General features: G+C 55.4%; 1 protein-coding gene across 3 annotated transcripts in view; it reads right to left on the bottom strand.

Moving 5' to 3' along the window:
• Nucleotides 1–2,895: 2,895 nt before the first annotated feature.
• The window catches only part of PPP6R2 (protein phosphatase 6 regulatory subunit 2), a 57,181-nt gene continuing 37,544 nt past the window's right edge, over nucleotides 2,896–22,532 (bottom strand). For all 3 annotated transcript variants that reach the window (XM_063153585.1, XM_063153584.1, XM_063153586.1), the window contains 16 exons: nucleotides 22,129–22,255; nucleotides 21,371–21,523; nucleotides 20,317–20,547; nucleotides 19,256–19,320; nucleotides 17,275–17,390; nucleotides 16,176–16,261; nucleotides 15,804–15,884; nucleotides 15,359–15,456; nucleotides 13,428–13,485; nucleotides 12,453–12,580; nucleotides 11,455–11,612; nucleotides 8,955–9,108; nucleotides 8,510–8,598; nucleotides 7,877–8,063; nucleotides 4,030–4,176; nucleotides 2,896–3,445 (listed from right to left, as the gene is read on the bottom strand). In XM_063153585.1, the coding sequence (XP_063009655.1) occupies nucleotides 3,394–3,445; nucleotides 4,030–4,176; nucleotides 7,877–8,063; nucleotides 8,510–8,598; nucleotides 8,955–9,108; nucleotides 11,455–11,612; nucleotides 12,453–12,580; nucleotides 13,428–13,485; nucleotides 15,359–15,456; nucleotides 15,804–15,884; nucleotides 16,176–16,261; nucleotides 17,275–17,390; nucleotides 19,256–19,320; nucleotides 20,317–20,547; nucleotides 21,371–21,523; nucleotides 22,129–22,255 (1,930 nt within the window). In that variant the 3' untranslated portion in view covers nucleotides 2,896–3,393. The remainder of the gene's footprint in view (nucleotides 3,446–4,029; nucleotides 4,177–7,876; nucleotides 8,064–8,509; nucleotides 8,599–8,954; nucleotides 9,109–11,454; nucleotides 11,613–12,452; nucleotides 12,581–13,427; nucleotides 13,486–15,358; nucleotides 15,457–15,803; nucleotides 15,885–16,175; nucleotides 16,262–17,274; nucleotides 17,391–19,255; nucleotides 19,321–20,316; nucleotides 20,548–21,370; nucleotides 21,524–22,128; nucleotides 22,256–22,532) is intronic.

Below are 22,532 nucleotides of genomic sequence, written 5' to 3'. Positions count from 1 at the left end.
CCCAGCCACTCCACTCCATCTGCCACGGGATCACAGCTCCACACACTGGGATTTGGGATTCCCAGCCCTCCACCCTGCTCCCCTCCCTCACTCTGCACCCAGGGGCCCCCACAGGACGAGGGACACTGGGAAGGGGCACCCAATGTGACAGTGATGGGGACACTCCCAACACCACCGGGCTTTCCCATGCCCAAGGAGCCCATTCCATTCTTCCCACATCCCAGCCAGGACAGGTGTGCCACGATCCAGGGATTGCCCAGGACTGGCCAAAGGGATCAGGTTTAGCTCTAACTGTGCCCAGGAGCTCCCTCCCCTCCCATCCCAGTGTGGAGCAGTTGGCACAGCAGCATCACCAGATGCCCAGACTGATGCCCAGGCAGGCAGAGCCACTGCACAGAACATTCCAGAACCATCCCCCTGGAACCTGGCCTTGCTGCTTTTGGCCTTGACCCTGGAGATAAAAACGCAGCTCCTTGTGTCTCAGTGCCCCCTTCCCAGGCTTCTCACAAGATCCAAGCGTGTGTGGATGAGTACCCATGCAATGACACAGATCTGTGTCCAGGCACACCCTCAGCAGCCCCAGGGCACCCCGTGACTATGGGAGATTCCAAGGAGGCAGGAGGGAAGCACGGAGCAGGACTTGGAGGGAGCCCTCATCACTTGGGCACGGAGCCCAGCAGGGCCAGGGCATGAGGGGACACAGGGACAGGGAACCCCATGCTCAGAAGCCAAGAGCCTTCCCTGGAGCACAGGGAGAAGGAAAACCCAGGTGGGACACTCCAAGGCCTCCACACCCGCTGTGTCTCCAGAGGGATTTCCCGTTCCTGGATTCCCCACACAAGCACTGGAGCCAGCCAGGAAGTGGCTCTGGCTCTGCTCAGACCCCGGCAGCCCAAGCAGCAGGAGCTGGGTCTGGATCAGGCCCTGCCTGGGGGCAAGAGCAGCCCAGGGGGGTGCAGAGGTGCAATGAACTGAGAGCCCCAACCCCAGCCGTGGAGGGATCGTCCACAGGCACCCAACCCATGGAATTTGTGCATCTCCACAGGTCTGACCAAGCCCCGGTGATGTGTCTCAGCACTAAGTAATAAATTAACCTGCTAATGAGCCCCCAGTAATGAGCTGTGTTCAGTTCTGGATATGCCCAAGGATATTATTATTATAATCATTATTATTAATATAATTATTATTATTAAAGCTCTCACTGACACTCAGGGACTCGAAGCCAAAGCTGAGGAATGCCAGGCTGGAATTGCAGCGGAAGGCACAGCCAGCCCCAGCTCTGGGAGCCACCGTGGGGTCACTGCTGCCCCATCCCTGTCCAGGTGGAATCTCTGCTCCCAAAGCTCAGCAGCCCGGGGGTGGAGGCCCTGTCCTGTCCCTCAGACCCCACCCAAAGCACTGTTCCCATGGGAAGGGATCCGAGCGGGAAGGATGATCCAGCTGTGCCTGCCAAGGACATTCCCCTCATCCCTGATCCCACACGGGTCTGGGCACAGCTGCCCCTGGGGCAGGCACAGGGAACAGGCTGGAGGAGCACCCTGGCATCCCCTGGGATCCGGCCAGGCTGTGCCAGCACATGGATCCTTCAGCTCCCATGGAATCAGCTCTGGGGCCCCAAGGATGCCCAATGTCCAGCAGAACTCTAGCACCAATCCTTGGAAAATTAAGACTTTAATGTGTCTCCAATCAGGACCTCAAAGCCACTGATCCTGTCTGAGAGTCCTGGCTGGAGTGGGATTGATCCCTGAACACCAAGCGGGGGAAGCAAAGCACAAAGTGAGATTTTTTCCCTCCCAGTGCAATTAACTTTAAATTATTAATTTTAAATTACACGCAGCGAGTGAAGACATCCCGAACAGGAGCCCTGCACCACCTGACTCCCAAGGAAGTGCCAGCAGCACGCATGGCCCACAGCCCCAGCCACCTCCAGGATCCCGGCCACCTCAGCAGCCCAGCTCCTGGGATCCAGCCCTTTCCCCACGAGCAGAACTGACCTGGGCACACAGGGCTGGGCCAGGGCTGTGGGAATGGTGCCCTTGGACCCAGAGGAGCAGCCCCACAGCGGGAACACCTGGTTCCCCCACTGCCCCCCAGCCCAGCTGAGCACATCCCACCAGCAGACACCACAGCACAAGCAAGGGATTTCTGCCTGTTGGGACTGAGGTCCTTCCCAGCCCCTGGAATGCATCCCAAAGCAGCGCTCTGCCTCCCTGTGTGCCAAGCTCCAGCCTTTGCTCCAAAGGGAGGATTTTTCACGATTCCACAAGCCAGGGGTTCCAGCTCAGCTGCCCCAGGTGGCCCAACCCCCCAGTGCCCCCATGTGCCCCCCAGGCTGGGCTGGCAGTGAGCTCAGAGCTCCAGCCTGGGCACATCCCATATCCCAGCTCCAGGTGCTCCCCTCACCTGGCCCTGCTCTCCCATCGCCCCTGAGGGATCCAGATGTCCCCCAGGGCTCTCCCATGCCCTCCCCCAACGCTGTCATCACCAGGTACAAAGTGCAAAAGTGTTGCTGTTCCTGCATCCATTAAAAACTTTAAAAACAGAACAAAACAAACAGAAAAAGGATTTCCATCATCATTTGCAAATACATTAATTCAGTCTCCAAAGAGCCAGCAAACCCCTGGTCACCTCCTTGTGGGCAGGGTCCCTGTGGCCAGCACGGACATCGGCAGGAGAGGCCACCTGTGCCCGGCCCAGCCCCTGCCCTGATCCACCACGTGTCCATGGAGAGCCCGGAGCAGCGCTGGAATGCAGGGACATCCCGTTCCCTGGACAGCTGGGCCTCAGCGTCACTCCCTGGCTTGGCCGGGAACAACCCCGGCCTGGGCCCTGCCAACCCAATCCAAGCCCTCCCTGCTCCCCCCACGGAAGTGTTGGCATTCCTCCTCTCCTGTGAAATGTTTCTGGTAAGGCTTTATTGCTCTACAAAGCGGTGCAAAGGCTGCCCGAGGACAGCTCCATCAGGAACTTTGGTCACACGGCTGCGGGATTTGTGCGCTGGCCCCGGCCGCCGCTGGACCTGCTACCTTCCCAAGAGAAGCTGAATACTGTGTGCAATAACACTGGGAAAACAGCACTGAACCCCAAATCCAAAACAAAAACCAGGGGCACGGGGAAGGGGACAACTCAAATCAGGCAGAAGGCTTGGGAAGAGCCCGTCATTCCCGTGAGGACTGAACTCAATGCTACATTTCGACAATGCCGAGTGTCTTTCCGAACGGATCGGTGCTGTTGGATCTGCGTGTCTGGTCCTGAACGCCAGCTCGCTCTCATCAATGCAGCATTTATTAAAAAATAAAATTAAAATGAAAAAAAAATAATAAAGAATTGACAAATTGCATCACCAGGGAGCAGCCTGGCCTGGCTCACACACGTCCCAGGGCGGCGGCGGCATCAAGCGGGGCCGTTCAACGTGGCTTCGGTGCAGGGCAAGGCCTCGTCACTCCTGCAGGGACACCAGGGAGCAGCCTTAGGGACATGGGACAGGCCAGGAGGGCTCCCAGAGCTGCCCTCATCCCTCCTGGGAACGCCTTTCTGCTGGGACCTGAGCCCCTCCCTCTGGTTGCGTTCTGTCTGCCCAGTGAGGTGTTCTCAGCTCCCTGTGGATAAACGCCCCCAGTGCCTCATGGAATATTACAGGGAAAATCAACGTGGAATCAGGGACTGGCATGGGTAGGAACAGACCTAAAAGCTTCCAACCTCTTCCAAGGTGATCAGAGGGATGGGGTGTCTCTAACATGAGGGCAGGCTGAGAGTGAGGAATGTTCAGCCAGGGAGAGCTGAGAGCCCCTGGCAGGGCCTGCCAGAGGGCAGCCATGGGTGGCATCTTGGCAATGAGGAATTCCTGCCTGGGCTGGCATTGCCAGAGCAGCTGGGGCTGCCCCTGATCCCTGCAGTGCCCAGGGCCAGGCTGGGCACTGGGGCTGGAGCAGCCTGGGACAGTGGGAGGTGTCCCTGCCATGGCAGGGGTGGCACTGGAGGGGCTCTGGGGTCCCTTCCCAGCCAGCCATGCCAGGATTCTGCGCTCACCTGTCTCTCGTGGCCGTTTCTGTGGCAGTTGTGACTGCAGTGGCCACTCTCTGGTGCCCGTCCGTGTGCGTGGCCGCGCTGTTCCGGGCACGGGGGGCACTGGAGTCGCCCGCGGGAAGCGTCTCCGGAGCCTTTCCGTCAGAGCCACTGTGGGACAGCACAGGGACACGTCAGTGCAGCTCAGCCCAGGGCAAAAGCAGACTCACGCTGGAATGGGGCTCAGATTCCAATGGGCAAAACAAAATCCCTTCTGCTCTCCTCACACAGGCCTAAAGATCCCATCGGGAGTGAGAACTGGCAACAAGCTGGGACTCAAATCAGGCACATCCTGGAGGCTCCGGGCCCCAAACCCAACAGGACACAGCAGAACAGCTCCTCGAGGGAGGCATTCCCAACTCCTGCTGCAAATGCAGTCTGAGAGCTCCCAAAGCACCATTCCCACTGCCACTGCTGGGATGGCACAGCCTGCTCTGCTGGGCATGGGCACAGACACTGCTCTGCTCCACAGGCTCTGCCCAAGGGGCTCCTCAGGCTTCTGGAACACCCAGAAAATCCTGGGTTTAGGGGCAGATCCTAAAATCCCATGGAGGAAACCCCCCAGGGACTGGATGTCCAGAATCCAAACATGTTGAAGGCGCTCCAGGGACCATGGAGGTGCCACCTGAGGGACAATGTCCCCAGAGAGGCACCAACAACCAAAGCTCAAATCCTGGGAAAGGAGAACTGCAGGAACAAACCCTCCCAATCTCTTGTTTGGAATAAACCCACTCAGATTTGCAGCTGGAGAAGGGATTTTTGTGCACACCCCATTTTTGGCTTCCAAGGCAGAGGATGAGCTGCCCCAGGAATGTTTTCTTCCCAGTTTCCATCCAGAACAATTCTTTTTCCCTCTCTCCCAGAGCAAATCTCCACAAAAGGGAGAAAAGCTGGAGAGGGCTGAGCTGAATCCTGTCACCATCTCCGGGGGAGTTTATGGAATAAAATAATCCCAGCTGGATAATTGGACATGTGATGGAGATTGGAGACTGGGGTTCTATTTCTGGAGCACTTATCTTGAAAAAAAAGACATTAAAATGAGGAATAATGAGATCCAAACATTCCCTTTTCTCCAGGCTCACAAGCTCCTCAGAAGTACCCAAAATACACCTTGGAGAGACACAGGGATGGAGCTGTGTTCCCAGGAATGTCGCTGGAAAAAACCTCTTCCCACACAAAAAACTGGAGCTCGACATTTCCATGGCTCAGAGAGAAACTTCTGAAGCCCAATCCCTGAATTTTCCAGGGCAGGAGGATTCCAGAGTTACCTGAGCACCTGTGGGGGCTTGGGAATTTCTCTGCCTTCCCTGGGCTCCTGGAAAATCCCAGCTCGACACACACCCCATGTCACTCAGGGGTGACACAACCCAAACAAGGAGTTTGTGTGGGATGTCCTGTTGTCCCCTGGTCCCCCAGGGGTGGGACCCCAAACCTTCCTGGGCAGCAGGATCCAAACTATCCAAACTGGGAAGCTGAGAGCAATTCCTGAGCCGCATCTCCCTAAGGATCCCCCTGGGAGCTGGGATGGGGCTCACAGAGGGTGGAACATCTGGAGGATTTTCTGGGCTGCAACATCTGGTTCTCCATGGAATCCACAGAGGCCCTGGGCAGCTCCAAGGATAAAAGACCTCCAACGTGGATTCCAGGGACAAGGGGAAGGAAAACCCTCAGTCCCTGAGCAGCTCCAAGGAGAATGAGAGATCCCTGTGTGGATTCCAGTTATTCAAGGGGCACAAGGGGATGGAAAAACTGCTCCTACAGCAATAGGAATGGGGTGTGGTGCAGGTTTTGGGGAAGTGCTTGGAGAGAGTCACAAGCCACAGAGTGACTCCAAAATGTTCCCGATTTCCCTGGAATCATTAAGGAACGTGGTAAGAAATGGATATTCCCACTGCAGGCAGAGTGGTCTGGGAGAGCTGAGGACACTGGGAGGGCTCTGGGTGGTGATTCCCTCTGGGAGTCCAGGCCTGGAGCAGCTCCAGTCCCAGCTGTGGCACTGCCCCTGTCCTCCCACAGCTTCCCCTGGGATCTCTGGCCATGGACACAGCTGTGGAGAGCCACAAGGTGTCAGGGAGGCCCTGGGTGCTCTCTGCCACAATGGAATCAGCAGGCAGGCAAAGGCAGGCAGCTTAGGGAAGCTTTATCCCTATGGAATGTGCTACAGACACTTGTCTGGAGAGGAAAACATTCCCAATGTGCCAAACCAGGAACAAACACTTCCCTCCTGCCAGGAAAGCAGGGAAGAGGATGGACACAGGAACAGGAAGAGCTGGAGCTGGGTCAGGGAGGGTTAGGTGGGAAATCAGGAAAGGCTCTTCCTCCAGAGGGTGCTGGGCACTGGAACAGCTCCCCAGGGAATGGGCACAGCTCCAGAGCCCCAGGAATGCCTGGACAACACTGGGATTGCTGGGCTGTCCTGGGCAGCTGCACCAACGACCCTGTGAGTCCAGTTCAGGACATTCCCTGATCCTACTGGGAACCCAGCCAGCCCCAGGCAAGGTCCTGCTGTGCCCACACCATGGGCCAGGGCAGGAAAGGCACCTGGAGCACAGCTTGGATCAGATCCAATGGATCCAACTCCACACAACCCCAGACAAGGAGAGGCTGTTTCAGCACAGCTGGAACTGCTGTGCCTTCCCTCACCCTCTGCTCCCCACCAAGCCACAGCCAGGCCACTCCCAGGCACAGAGTGCATTTATCAGAATTAATGCATTTCTTGGAACTAATGCATTTATCAAACTGAAATGTATCAAAATTAACTGTGTTTATCAAAATGAATCCATTTATCTAAATTAATGCATTTATCAGAACTAATGCATTTATCAAAATGAACTGTATTTATCAGAATTAATGCAATCATCAGAATTAATGCATTTTTCAGAATGAGCTGCTTCCAACCTAACAGACCCTGGGATAACTCCTGCCCTAATTCCAGGGAATTCTGCAATCCCAGTGGTTTCCCAGCCCCCAGGCCCTCAGGAGCTGCTGCTGGCAGTGCACACCCAGGGATGACCCCAAACTGTCACCAAGCATCGCCGAAGGAAACTCCTGATCCTGAGTCAGGTGCACAAACCCAGGAACTCAGGTAAAAAACACGAGGAAATCCATGGAAGAGTATGAGGAAAAACCTCAGAATCTTGGAGCTGAGTAAAATCTCTGTGGATGCAGCAGATGCTGACTGGGCTGGGCAGCAGCTCATCCCCTGTGACTGGAGCAGGCTGGATTGAAGATCCAATTCCTACAAACCTGCCCAACCCCTGGATCTGCTCCAGCCTTTCCTGGTGCTTTTATCACTGAATGCCTTTGACACTGAGGGGAAAATGAGAACCCGAGTGGGTTAAACCTTACCCCCATGGCTGCAGGAGGATCCCATGGGAGCCTTTACTCTGCTTTTCTGAGTGATCTCACCCAGATCCTGCCCTGAGTCTGATCCCAGATCACGGACAGAGATGCTCCTGTGACACTGGAGTGCCCAAAGGATGGGGACAGAGATGCTCCTGTGACACTGGAGTGCCCAAAGGACAGGGACAGAGATGCTCCTGTGGCACTGGAGTGCCCAAAGGACAGGGACAGAGACACTCCCATGACACTGGAGTGCCCAAAGGACAGGGACAGAGATGCTCCTGTGGCACTGGAGTGGCCCAAAGGAGCCCCAACCCTTCCTTGGAGTAACCCTGTGCTAAATATGTCCCTCAGCCCCCCTGTGCTCCCAGGGGATACCAGGACATGGAGGCCACAGGAGAAAGGACAGTAACCACGTGGGGCCATCCCAGCCCAGGGGCCATCCCAGCCCACGCAGATCCCTTCCCACCTGGAGGGAGCTGCCCTGTCCTTGCTGGCCTCCTGTGCCGTGGCCGTGGATTCCGTGCCAGCCTTGGCCTTGTCGTCGTCGTCGTCGTCGCTCTCGGAGCTGCCCGAGGAGCTGCTGTCCAAGGCCACCAGCGGTGCCTTCCGTGTCCCACACGCGTTCCACACACAGGGAGAGGCAGCAGTGCTGGCTGGGGGAGGAACAGCCCACACTGGAACCTCGGGAAAGCTCCCTGGACCGGCCCGAGGGGTCAAACAGGGCCTGCAGCCACTGCAGATGGCCTGGGAATCGTGGGATGGGGTGGGTGGGAAGGATCTCAAAGCCCACCCAGTGCCACCATGGGCGGGGACACCTTCCACTGTCCCAGAGTGCTCCCAGCCCCATGCAGCCTGGCCTGGGACACCACCAGGGATAAATGAAGTGTGCCTGTGATATCAGCTCCAACCCACTGCAGTTCCATCCCTTCCCTGCTGACACTGTCCCAACAAACCCTGGGGATCTCTGCCTTTGTTTCCTTCACTGATCCCACAGGAATGCTCAGGGCAGGGGCCCTACAGGGAGGTCTCTCCTGCCCCAGGGGCTCCATGCAGGGTTCCCAGGGGCTGAGAGCACCCCGTGTGGCCCAGTGTCACTCACAGTTCTTGTCCTGGCCCTGCGCCGGGGTCCCGTCGGTGCCGCCGCTCTCGGTGCCCACGGGGGAGCTGCAGCGAGGGCCGGACTCGGAGCTGGGGAGGGAAGAGCCCTGAGCACGGAGCCAGGATCACCCCAGAGCCTCCCAACAGCCCCAGGAGCAGCCACCGGCCCATCACTGTTGTGAATTTCTCTAAACCTTATTTCCTGGCTCTCTACCCCAGTGAGGACACAGAAAGCGGGGCTGTGTCCCCCCCAGTCAGGAGCACTGGGAAGCAGCAGGAAGCACAAAGGAGGCCTGCTCCAGGATCATCAGACAGCATTACACAATAAAAGGGAAGCGATGGGAAGGGGAAGAAGAAAGGATTACAGCCAGGCACTCCATCAAAACATATCCCAGATACTCCCCCATTCCCAAGCCCCAGGGGAGCTGGAATTCCGTGGCTCTTACCAGCAGAAAGGCTGGAAGTCTGTGAACTTGGCCCAGCCCTTCTCCTCCGGGGCGCTGCTCTGCGGGGCGGCCGAGTCCCACACGCTGGAGCCCACGTCCATGGCCACGGGCGGCGTGGGGCCCGCGGGCTCGAACACGGCCGTCCAGCCGGCCCCTAGGGACAGACACCACAGCCTGGGGGCCAGCCCAGCCTCAGCCCGCCAGCAGCACCCCAGGGACACAGCAGGGACCCCAGGGACATGCCAGGGATCCCAGGGACATCCCAGAGACACAGCAACCCACCCAGGAACATGCCAGGGATCCCAGGGACATCCCAGAGACATGGCAACCCACCCAGGAACATGCCAGGGATCCCAGGGACATCCCAGAGACACGGCAACCCAGCCCAGGGACATCCTAGGGATCCCAAGGACACAGCAACCCATCCCAGGAACATCCCAGGGATCCCAGGGACATCCCAGAGACATGGCAACCCACCCAGGAACATGCCAGGGATCCCAAGGACATCCCAGAGACACAGCAACCCAGCCCAGGGACATGCCAGGGATCCCAAGGACATCCCAGAGACATGGCAACCCACCCAGGAACATGCCAGGGATCCCAGGGACATCCCAGAGACACGGCAACCCAGCCCAGGGACATCCTAGGGATCCCAAGGACACAGAAATCCATCCCAGGGACATCCCAGGGATCCCAGGGACACAGCAACCCATCCCAGGAACATGCCAGGGATCCCAGGGACATCCCAGAGACATGGCAACCCAGCCCAGGGACATCCTAGGGATCCCAAGGACACAGAAATCCATCCCAGGGATCCCAGGGACGTCCCAGGGACACAACAACCCAGCTGAGGAACACCCCTGGGATTCCAGGGGAATCCCAGGGACATCTCAACTGCACCCTAGGGATCCCAGGGACATAGTAACCCATCCCAGGAACATCCCCGGGATCCCAGGGACACAGTGACCCATCCCAGGGCCCCCCTTCCACACCCGCCTGTGTCCCACAGAAATCCCTCTGCAGGTGTTTATCCCTGAGAGGCATCCGTGGAGACAAATGACACCACAGGTGGCTTCATCTCCCAAGCCAGTGATTCCCAGGTCCAAGTCCCTCAGTTCCCTGCCAAAAGCTGCCATCTCCATCTCCAATGGTTGGGTTTCAGGTAAAGAACTGATCAATGGATTCCAATATTTAAGATCCTAAAAATCACCCATTGCTTTTTTCACAGTCTTGGACAATTCCTCCTCCAGAACCTCCTTCCACTTCTTGTCCCACTTCCTATTTCCAGTCCTAAAAATCCCACCTTTGGAACAGCATTTTTCCTTAGCTTTTCCCAGGGAAGAGGGACGACTGCAGAGCTCTGCAGGAACTGAACCAGGCAGGAGAGCCCCCCCCAGGGCTGCATCCCCAAAACTGATCCCAAATTCCATCTGAGTCTCCAGAGGGTGACTGGGCTGCCACACAGAGAGCCCACTGGGACTGGGAGGTTCATACTGGTCCTTCCCAATGGACTGTAATTATCTGACATTTCCAAAGGGGTGTAGAGAGCAGGAACCTGAGATAACCCTGCCTGGTGCTCACAGTGACAACACAAAGGCAGCACCCAGAGAAAAAAACTGTATAGAATTCAAAAAGCACGGGAAAATGGATGGTTGGGAAAGTACTTTGTCCCTTGGAATTGTTCTGCTGACAGCACCATGTCTGTCCAGCATTCCCACGGTGTCATTTACACAGAGTTGTGAAAACCCCTGAAGGGAGCAGACAAGATGAAAAATGACAATGTACAGGGGCCTGGAGGGACAGGACACAGGGAATGGCTTGAGCCCCAGGTGTAGATGGGATCTTAGGAAGGAATTCCTGTCTGGGAGAGTGGGCAGGGGCTGGGCTGGCATTGCCAGAGCAGCTGGGGCTGCCCCTGCATCCCTGGCAGTGCCCAGGGCCAGGCTGGACACTGGGGCTGGAGCAGCCTGGGACAGTGGGAGGTGTCCCTGCCATGGCAGGGGGGGCACTGGAGGGGCTCTGGGGTCCCTTCCCAGCCAACCCATTCCTGGGATTCCAGGAAAAGCCAGTCCCTCTGCACTCCTGCTCCAGTTACTGTAGGGATGGGACTGCCACAGGCAGAGCACAGCTGGAAAAGCAGCACAGAAGAACAGGCAGGGAGGAGTTCAGGTGACATCCCTGCACTGCTGCTTTGATTGGGATTTGCACTGAAGGAGCTGGGATTCAGGGAGCCACAGAACCATGGAACGGCTTGGGTGTGAGGGGACCTTACAGCTCCTCTCATTCCAAGCCCTGCCATGGGCAGGGACCCTTTCCCTGGGATTCTCCCTGTGGGGCTGCCTGACACAAGGGCTGTTCTGGGGCAGGGCTGCAGCTCCAGGGACTCCAGAGACACAAGGTGAGCCCTGACACTCTGGTTTCCCCTGGCCAGGGGAGCTGGCAGTGTGTGAGTGCTGCTGTGACCCCTGCAGCCCCAGGGACGTGCTCCCAAGCCCGGTACCTTGGCAGGAGTCTGAGTCCTTCTGCTCTGGGGTGCTGCCCTTGTGTGGGGAGGGGGGTGGTGGCCGCTCCTCCTCCTCCTCCGAATCCACGCTGCCGTCGTGGTCCCCGTTCTCCAGGTCACTCTTGGAGCTCTCTGACGTCTGTGAGGCTCCAAACCTGAATGGGAACTGGGAATGAGCCACGCCTGGATCCCGCAGCTCCTCCTCCCTGTCCCTGGGGAAACAGCCCAGAGCCTTTGCCAGGGTTGTTTCCTCCAAAATATTTCCCCCAACGACTCAGGGCACTCCTGGGTGCACAGAGAGATTCCCTCAGATTCCTGAGGGCTTTGCTGCCAGCATTCCCTGGAGGTGCAGGACAGAGCCAGGGCTGGGGACACCACACAAACCAGTGCTCAGGGGGGACAGACACTGGTGTGGAGCCCACCCCATGCCCAGGCAGGACCTGAGGCTGTTGATGCTTGGCAAGGACACAGGGAAGTCTTGGATGTTTTCTCTGTTTCCTTTGATCAAATTGCAGATTGGGAATTATGGAAATAACTTTATTTTAATGAGTGGCTCTGTCAAAGGGATGAAAAATTATTTCAAAGCCCGAGATGCCCCTGGGAGGCCTCTTGTTCTCACTTTTCTGATTTGAATGTTCTGAGAAAGAATGTTCTGCCCACTCCCCTCAGTCTCACCTCCTCCTCCTCCTCCTCTCCAAGGATGAGAGAAGGAGCAAATTCCGAGTGTTTCACACTAAGGGTGGGGGTTTTTAATGTGTTTGATGGAAGACTCACTCATTAGGTGTCCCCATTGTTAATGAATTCCTTTGAACTGGATCTGTCTTCAGTTCAGGAGAACCCCCAGCACAAGTGGCAGGGAAAGTGCTCAGGGTTGTGTCAGACAAAACCTCACAGCCCCAAAATGACACAAAACCCAAGGAATTCCTCCTGGCCTGGACTGAAATGTGCAGATTCCCAGCAGCAAGGGGAAAACCAGAGTTCTGCTTTCACCTTACCGTGTCCTGGACTTGACCTGGGTGGCGTAGGAGATGTCCTTCTCCTCCCAGATATCCTCCTCCTCCTCGTTGTCGTCGAACTGCTGGATGCGCTCGTTGCAGCAGGCCTCGAACAGGGAGGCGTTGGGCTGCAGGACCAAAGGGAAACCACATGCCACACGCTCTCTGGAGACACTGCTTTAAGCCCAAGTCTCAGGGCTGACCAAATCCAGCTTTGCTCAGGAACTGGGATCACCTGGGACCACCTGGGACCACCACAGTCCAGCTGCTGCTTTGCTTTGGGGCAATAAAGCAGGAAAGGCCAGGAACAACCTGGCAATGTTTAGATCCATGAGAAATCCTTCTCTGCCTATGCTTCCCTAATCTGTGTCTGGAAGATGATCTAAAGCTGGGAGAGCTGGGGGTGTTCACCTGCACAGGAGACGAATACAGAGATATCTCAGAGCCCCTGGCAGGGCCTGCAGGGGCTCCAGCAGAGCTGCAGAGGGACTGGGGACAAGGCCTGCAGGGACAGCACCCAGGGAATGGCTCCCACTGCCAGAGGGCAGCCATGGATGGCATCTTGGCAATGAGGAATTCCTGCCTGGGCTGGCATTGCCAGAGCAGCTGGGGCTGCCCCTGATCCCTGGCAGTGCCCAGGGCCAGGCTGGGCACTGGGGCTGGAGCAGCCTGGCACAGTGGGAGGTGTCCCTGCATGGCAGGGGTGGCACTGCAGGGGCCTTGGGGTCCTCTCCCACCCAACCCATCCCAGGATTCCGTTATTCCAAGAACAAGCACTGCAGGGAGGGAGGAAGATTCCCTCAGTGCTCAGAGGGAAGGAACATCTCCTGGCAGGAAGCCCTGAGGGGCCAGCAGTGCCCGGCTCTCTCAGGCCCCTCTGCACTGCCCAAAGCCCCAAAGCTCTGCTCTCTCAGCCTGCCAGCAGCACCCTTCCAGCAGCCCCCTGGGCCCAGCCCCAGCCCAGAGCCCACTCACGCTGTCGTCGTCAGCGTCGATGTTGAAGTTGATCTCGGCGATGCGGTCGAAGGGAGCGCTGGGAGGGAGGAGGGAGGGAAGAGCCTCAGGGGTGGCTCCCCGGAGCCCGTGCTGCCCACAGGGACAGCAGCAGGGCCAGAGCCACTCCTGGGCTGGGGTCGCTGCACAGCCACTCCTGCCCACCGAGGGAAGGGTTATTCCAGCCTAGAACATTCCCTGCCCATGGCAGGGGGGCACTGGAGGGCATTCCTGGGGGGCAGCTGGGGGGGTCGGGCTGTGCTCCAGGGAACAGGGAGGGGAGCAGAAGGAACGGCCTCGGGCTGGGACAGGGGAGCTCAGGGTGGGCACCAGCAGGTATTTCCCCACGGAAAGGGGGTCAGGCCTCAGCAGGGGAAATTTGGAGTCTCCATCTCTGGAGGTGTCCAAGGAATTCCTGGAGGTGGCACTCAGGGCTCTGGGCTGGGGACAAGGTGGCCATTGGGCACAGCTGGGACTGGATGGGCTTTTCCAGCCTCAGGGATCCTGGGGTTCTGTGAATCTCAGTCTGAAAGCCCAAGGTGTGCTGCTCTGTGAATATCCCAGGATGTGAATATCCCCGATGACCCAATTCCCAGTCCAAGGCAGGGGAGCCCCTGGTGGGAACAGCAGAGGGTGCTGCAGGCCCAGAAATTCCCAATTCCCAGAGTTTGGATTCAGGAAGCATTCACTCCCCACTCATGGATCTGTAGCTTTTCCAGTGTCATTTTCTTAGAAAGACTCTCCTGTTCAATACCCCTGCAGCTCTAGGGACATTGACACATGACTAATAGTCCTTAAATATTCCAATTCACTTCTAGCCCAGTGTCCACCACCTGGAAACAGCTGGCAGGGAGCACCACTCCCACAATATTCCCGGTTTTGCAGGACATTCTCCTTTTCCAATCACAAACAGAGCTACAACATGCCACGCAGACTTCTTCCAGTTTCGTGTTCATTTTACACCTGGCACGAGGCCCCTGGGGCAGCTCCACAGGGATTTAACTCCTCCCTGCCCCTCACTCACATGGGGCTGTATTTGCCAGCAGTGAAAAGTCTTTATTTTATTTTATTTTAAAAAAAAATTATGTGTAGAACAGAATAATTTCTGTTCATTTCAACTCTGATTCTATTCTAGAACTTTTTGGCCTCATCAAGTTTCTGACATCTCTGAGGCTCAGGAAAAACCCTTGATGGGAAGGGCAGAGGTGCTGCCTTGGACCCCAAGGAATTCCCGGGATGCAGACAAACCCAGGAGCATTGGGATCCCCTGGAGCACTGTTCTGTCCATAATTGGCCCCAATTTCAGGACTGTTATGGCCACTGGGATAATCCCAGTGCCAGGTACATTTCTAAGGGTGAGAGGATGAGCTGCAGCTTTAATGGGATTAAAGGAATTCTGTAAAAGCAGCAAATTCTGAGCTCTGGATTCAGCAAGTTGTGTAACACTGAATCCCCTTCCCTGTCTCCCTGAAATGCCACTGCTCCTGATCATCCCTGCTCCCTTCCTCAGGAGAGGGAAAATGGCTGCATTTTCCATGGATTCCATCAGAGCACTGTCTTTTCACTCCTCCTTCCAATAAGGATTTAATTCCTTGGTAAAGATCTGTTTAACTGCCCGGAGTTTGCTCTCATGCTTTGTCTTTAAACTCATTCCAGACCAGGGCTGGACAACAGTTGCCTGCTTTATTTCAAATATCCCTCTTTGAAATGAAAGAATACTTTTCCTTGCTTCTCCACCTGGCTCTGGAGATCGGGCTGGGCTCCTGGAAAACAAGGAGCTGTTTACAACCTGAGGAGGGATAACAAGGCTCATTTGTAAACCTGAAGCAGAGGGGGGATGGGATGCAAAGAGGCTGAAATGCCAATCACCCCCAGACTCACTCGGTGCTGCCACCAAACACCCCCAGACTCACTTGATGTTGTCATCCTGGTCTGCAAACTCCTCATCATTGAAGCCAAACTGATCCACAAAATTGGCTGTCATCTGCTGGATCTGGTACTCAGAGAAGGCCTGGGAAGGGATCCCAAAAAATCCATCAATAGGGTGTCCAGAGACATTCCAGAAACAGTCAGTGGAGCTCCTCCAGGAAAGCACTAAAATCCCAGGGAAGGGTGTGAAACCCTCACTCTGACCCCTTCCCAGCGCAGGGTCACACAGAGCTCTGGGATTCCCACCGTGATTGATGCCTCCTGCCCTGCTCCCAGGTGGATCCCAGGCCATGGAACTGCTCTGGGAAACCCCAAAGGAGCTGAACACAGACTGGGAGCAGAGTTCAGGAAGCTGCTCCACACCAGGATGGACCAAAGGCAACTGGAGCAGTGAGTTTCCTGGGAATAGTGAAGATGCTCCCAACCCACCTGCTGGAGAGTGAGCTCGTTGGGAAAAGCATTTTCAATGTCCTCATCCTCGCTGGAGGAGTGCAGGTGGTGGGTGCTCACCTGGGAAAGCACAAACCAGTCAGGGAACCAGGGAAAGCTGGAAAAGCTCCAATGTTTCAGTTCCACCAAAGCCCAAACTCCTGCCCAGGCAGGAGCTGCCCCAAGGAATCCCAGGGACCAGCTCAGCACCACAGATCAGCTCTGCTGAAGGACTGTTATGAAACATGTTTATGGAAATGCTTTCTACTCTGCCTTGAAGAGCTCTTCAGCAAAAGAAGGAAAATGAGAAAAACCAGGAATATCCCTTTCTTGTTAGGAGAAGCCCAGCAGGCACTGGAGTGACCAACTCACCAAATCCACCGTGTTTCTCCGGTTTGTCTCCGTCAGCGTCTCCTCCACAAAACTCTCCCACCTGCCCCTGCAGTCCTCAGGCAACTCTGGAACAAAAGGGACACAGAAACCATGGGAGTTCTGAGCCAGCTGAACTCCCTGGGGACTCACCTGGGCAAAGGGCTCACAGCTTCTCTCACCTTGCTGGGAACAACCCTGAGCAGGGCTCCAGCTGTGCTCGGGTCTTCCCTTTTCTCCTGAGGGCCGAGGGCACCTTCCCCTCCCATCCCTCCCAGCCCAGCACAACTGGGAGCACAAAGGTGAGCAGAACTTGAGGGTTGAGGCAGGGAAATGGGGAAATAATAAAAGGAGAAACAAGCAGAAGATTGTGTCCCCAGATTGTCACTGCCCAGCTGTGCCCCTTCCTAGCCCGGCAGGGGCTGAGCAGAGGGGATGGAAAATGTGGAAAATGGAAAATCTTCCTTCTTCCCACCCAAGCCCATTTGACAAAACCAGTTATTCAAGTGGATCCAGTGAGGGCAGGATGGACACAGCCTGGCAATGGGAATATCCCTGATGAGCACATCTGGGGCCTCTGGGGACACAACCTCGTGTCTCTTTCCTCAGAGAGCCATGGAATCATGGAATGGGTTGGGTGGGAAGGGACCTCAACGCCCATCCAGTGCCACCCCTGCCATGACAGGGACACCTCCCACTGTCCAATCTTAACCTCACTGTGTGAAAACCAGGAGGAGCCAAATGGGGTCTCACCATACTTTAAATGATGAGAATACTGTGGGATTTCCCTGGGAACACTTTCCAATGGGAAAGAATCTTGAGGAAATACCTGCAGTGAGCCCTCCCAGGAGTTCCCAAGAGTTATTTTTCCCTGGAGAGCAGTGAAAAGTGAAGGAAGAGAAGAAGGAGAAGGAGAAGGAGAAGGAGAAGGAGAAGGAGAAGGAGAAGGAGAAGGAGAAGGAGAAGGAGAAGGAGAAGGAGAAGGAGAAGGAGAAGGAGAAGGAGAAGGAGAAGGAGAAGGAGAAGGAGAAGGAGAAGGAGAAGGAGAAGGAGAAGGAGAAGGAGAAGGAGAAGGAGAAGGAGAAGGAGAAGGAGGCGGTACCTTTGATGAAGTCACTGATCTGGGCCTGCATGGGCCCCTTCTCCATGTTGTGCACCACGGCGTTGGCGATGCGGGTCAGGTGCCCCATGTTCCCTCTCCTCCTGCCACCCTCTGCCCTGGAACAGAGAGCAGCCGCTACCCACGGAGCCAGGACACCCTCGGAACTGGGATACCCACGGAACCAGGATATCCTTAGAGTCAGGACATCCACAGAGCCGGGATACCCATGGAGCCAGGACACCCATGGAGCTGGGATGGGATGCCCATGGAGCCAGGATAACCACAGAGCCAGGACAGAGCCCTGGGAATGGCCCCAGCATTCCCGCCCCAGTAGCCACAGCATTCCTGCCCACACGTCCACAGAATTCCAGCCACAATGGCCACAGCATTTCTGCCCCAATGGCCACAGCATTCCTGCCCCAGTAGCCACAGCATTTCTGCCCCAGTAGCCACAGCATTCCTGCCCCAGTAGCCACAGCATTCTTGCCCCAGTGGTCACAGAATTTCAGCCCCACACAGGGATCAGCCCTGCTCTGGCAGGATGGGGTGAGCTCACCCCTAGGACAGGGAACTTCCCTCATTTTGCCCTGTTTTGGGATCCCTCCTCCCAATCAGGTAACATGGGAGGGGCTCTAAACAAGGAGCTAAACATGGAAAAGATGCAGAAATAAATCTGACTGTAATTCCCAGGGAAGAAAACTCCTAAAGTTAAGGATGTACAGCTACTGGCAGAGCTCCAGGGTGGGACTGGGATTGCAGCAGTGACTCCTCCAGAACAGAAGACATTCCCATCCAACCATGGGATTCCCCCTGGGTTAAAACCAGTTCCCAACACAGAGCCCGAGCAGCCCTGAGTCCCTGCTCTGGCTCCTCACTGCTTCCCTTCCTGCAGAGTGAAGCCGTGCTCCAAAGCAGCGCAGGGAATGGTTTGGGTGGGAAGGGACCTTCCAGTGCCACCCTGCCATGCAGGGACACCTCCCACTGTCCCAGGCTGCTCCAGCCCCAGTGTCCAGCCTGGCCCCGGGCACTGCCAGGGATGCAGGGACAGCCCCTGCTGGTCTCCATCTGCCCACTGAGAGCAGCCAAGGACCTTCCTGGAAACTCCACCTTCCCAAAGCCCCAGCTGAGATTCCTCTGCTTAAATCCCTATTTTTTTCCTTCCATTCAGATTCTTTCCAGCGTGGTGGTGACTGGAACTCTGGCAGGAAATAGGGATGAGCTCTGGCTCCTTTCTGGTTTAATCAGGAAGACTCCCAAGCAACACCCAGGGATATTTTTGGTCCTACAGAACTGAGCAAGGAAATGCCCAGTAAAATTCCTTATGTGGACAAGGGGCTGTAAAAAGAACCAAAAACCCAAAACCCCAAACCACACCAACAACAAAAAAATGTAATCCAGATCTCAATCCACCAATTATGGCCTAAACAATTCCAGTGGGACTCCAAAGGCCTTGGAAGCCACCAGGAGCTCAAAATAGAGAGGGAAGACCAAACACTGAGCTGGACATGGAAACTGAAGCCTCTGGAATATTTCCACTTTAATGTTTTAGTTCTTTTAGAATATTTAGCTCTTATCAGCCCAATCAGCACAAAATCCAAGGGGTTTTTAAAGCTAAAATAGGAAATCCAGGCCACAAATGCTTGGCCACCCCAACTTCCAACAGTTTTGTACTCCGGGAGAATAAAATTGTACATTTGAAACAAACAAACAAAAAAGTTTAAAAAGTGAGTATTCCAAGGGATTCCCTGAGAAAGCAGGTAAGCAGAAGACTGAATGTTTGGGATGGGGTGTTGGAAACATCCATAAAACCCACCATGCCTTCAAATCCTGTCCAAAATTTGGGAATTTGGCATGTCAGCATGCAAACCACCCCAGTTCCAAATCCCAACCAAAATCCAAGTCTGTCTCGACACCATTAAAATGGAAATTCTCCAAGAATATTCCAAAGTGAATGTGCAGCCCCAGGCCAGCAATTCCTTACTGGATTTTGTCATTGGCTTCCCAGGCGTCCAATATCCTCTGCACCAGGCAGCACTTCTGGAACAGCTGTGGGGAAAAGGGGAGGATAGTCAGGATTTTCCAAAGGAGAACTGTGGATCCTCCTGCTCCTTCCCTGGCTGCTCCTCAGGAGCTCCAACCTCAGCCCTTCCCCTGTCCAAGAGCCCAATTCCTTCCTGGTTATTCCCCAGAGGATCCCAGCTCAGCAGCAACACCTGGAGCATCCCCAGGCTGCTCCTGAGCCTCCCAGCAGCAGCAATTAAAGCTCTGCTGCCATTTTCCAGCCCCCACACTGAGGCCTGGCCACTGACAGCTGGAATGGTCTTGGTCAGTTTTTTGTCCAAAATTTGTAGTAGTTTTTACTTTTAAAAATGGAATTTTAATAATAAATGGGGATAATTTTAATAAATATCAAAGGATTTACAGGGTCATTAAATGAGAGGAGTTTTAATGGGATGCTACAAATAAAGGCATAGAAGCAACCACAGCTCCATGAGAACCACTACAAATGATAATAAGTAATAACAAAGCCCACTGAAAATAGATAAAAAATAACAATAACACCCACTACAAATGATAATAAATAACAATAAAACCCATTAAAATAGATAATAATAAAGCCCATGAAAATTTGATAATAAGTAATAAAAACAATTTTTAAAGGCAATAAATAATAACAAAACCCACTAAAAATTACATATAAAAATAAATAATAATAAAAAAATCTACACTGAGACAAGTGCCTGCTCTGGAACAGCCCACCCTAGAGATGTCCTGGTGACCCCAGCCCCATCCCAGAGATCCGTGGTGACCCCAGCCTCATCCTAGGGATCCCTGGTGACCCCAGCCTCATCCTAGGGATCCCTGGTGACCCCAGCCTCACCACAGAGATGCCTGGTGACCCCAACCCCAGCCCAGGGACCTTGGTGACCCCAGCCCCATCCCAGAGACGCCCTGGTGACCCCAGCCCCAGCCCCAGCCCAGGCACCCTGGTGATCCCAGTCTGATCCCAGAGACCCCTGGTGACCCCAGCCCGGCTCTCACGTGGGTGACCATGAGGTTCTCGGTGCCTCTGGCAGGGGGCTGTGGGGGCTGTGGGGGCTGTGGGGGCTCCGCGGGCTCCGGGGCCGCGCTCCCGCTCGCAGCCTCCTCTTTGCTGCCCGGCTCCCCCGGGCTGGGCTTCCCCTCGTGCACCGAGTGCGACAGGATGGCTGCTATGGACAGCTCCACTTGGAAATGCAAAAAGTTATTCCACGTGTATTTAAAAAATAAATCCTGGAGGAGAAATGAGAGATGGAAGAGTTTACTTGGGATAAATTTTCCTGGTTTTAATGATATCAGGGATCTTTAAGGATCTGCAACCCATCCCATGATTCTGGGACTCTGGGATATTAAATTGTTGCCCAAGCTGTTTGATCATGCAATTCCACTCATACAGTTTTCCTGCTACATGCCAGCACCCCAGCACCCAGTGCAGGCTGGGCTCTGCATTCCCAGGACACTCAGTCTGCTGGGAAATCAGTGAATATTCCCCGTAAATGGAGCACTTAGGAATCCTCTCACACAGCACTCACAGCACAGACACACTGAATTAAACAACTTAACTCTGCTGGGGCTCAGTGAAGCCTAGGAAAAACGGGAACTAAACCACTGCTAAGGGTGGAATGAATTCTCTTAAGGCTGCCCAGGTTCTGCAAGGCTTTTTCCAGCCTCAGGGATCCTGGGAGAAAATTAATCTCTCATCATTCCACGAGCTCACACTCACAGCAGAGACTGTTTCACACCTTCTCCACTGAACTAACATGGACTTGGAAGTGTGAGGCTCGGTCCAAAACCCCAAACAGTCGGATTTGGATCACAAAAGCTCCTCCAGGGATCTGCTCCTTGTGGAGCAGGTAAGGGAAATGTCAGGACTTTGGCCCCTGGCACAATCCCTGCACAGAAGGGATCCAGGTCCCACCCCGGTGCCCCCAAACACTCACAAGTAACAAGTCCTGCTCACTGGAGCAGGTAAGGGAAATGTCAGGACTTTGTCCCCCTGGCACAAGCCCCGCACAGAGGGATCCCAGGTCCCATCCCCAGTGCCCCAAACACTCACAAGTAACAAGTCCAGGGTGCCCAGCCTGCAGAGCTCGTGGTTGATGCTGGGCGTGTTGGCGTGCAGCAGCGCCGCGATCAGCCGCGAGCCGTGCAGCCGCGCGTTCCCCAGCGGCTCCTCCAGCACCCCCAGCGTGGTCAGGATCGCCGGTTTCTGCGGGCAGGGAGGGCAGTCAGGGCAGGGCAGCGTTCCCACAGGGCACCTGCACCAGGGTTCTGCAGGGCCTTGGCCATAAATCCAACCAGGGGAATTCCACCTCACCGGGGGCAAGAGCTTCCCATGGAGGGGACAGAGCCCTGGAACCCTGCACTGCCCAGGGAGGGCCTGAGTGCCCCACTCTGCAGGCATCCCAATCCCAGCTGGACGCGTCCCTCTGTCACCTGCTCCAGTGACCCTGCCCTGCATGGAGTAGCACCGGATGATCCCTAACAACCCCATCTGTTCTGGAATTCTCAGATTTAACAGAACCCACCCATTTCAGGAATGTTCTCAGCAGGGAAACATAAACCACCTTCCCAAGAGGATGGTTCTGGGGCCACTGGGAGATTTAACTTCCAAATCAGAAGATTAAAATCCAACTATGCACTGAAAGTTTCTTCCCCTCCATCCCTTCCCATCTCCCCAGCCCCAAAGATTTCCCTGAACACAGCTCTCAGACTGCTGCTGCTCATCCCTGAGTTACAGGGTTTGGAGTGGATTTCCCCTCCCTGGCCACGTGTCCATGGAGCTGCCCGGAGCCCCGGGAGTGCCGGCGGTACCTTGGGCGGGCACAGCAGCAGCTGGTGGAAGTCCTTGAGCCGGGGCTCGATGCCGTGTAAGATGCTGCTGTTGACAGTGTAAGACCTCTCGAATCCCTGAGTGTACGAGTCCATCAGGCCTTCCACTCTGAGGGAACACCAGGATTCACTGGAGTCACTCACCATTCCCTCTTCCCATTCTGAACAACCAAGTGATACCAGGGTCCTCACGGTCCCTCCCAACCCAGTCCATCCTGGGATTCTGGGACTTTATGATATTAAACCAGTGCCCAACCTGGTGTTCAATCAGCAATTCCACTAAAACCATTTTCCTTCTACACTTCCTGCATTCCATCTTCCTTCTCCTGGGGCCCAGAACCGCCCCCAGTATCCAGAGGTGGAGATTTGTTAAAGAGCCTCCAGTC

This window comes from Melospiza melodia, chromosome 4 (assembly GCF_035770615.1).
Source record: "Melospiza melodia melodia isolate bMelMel2 chromosome 4, bMelMel2.pri, whole genome shotgun sequence".
Taxonomy (NCBI): Eukaryota; Metazoa; Chordata; class Aves; order Passeriformes; family Passerellidae; genus Melospiza; species Melospiza melodia.
The sequence above is the reverse complement of the archived record's forward strand: the minus strand, read 5'-3'. Positions and strand labels throughout refer to the sequence as shown.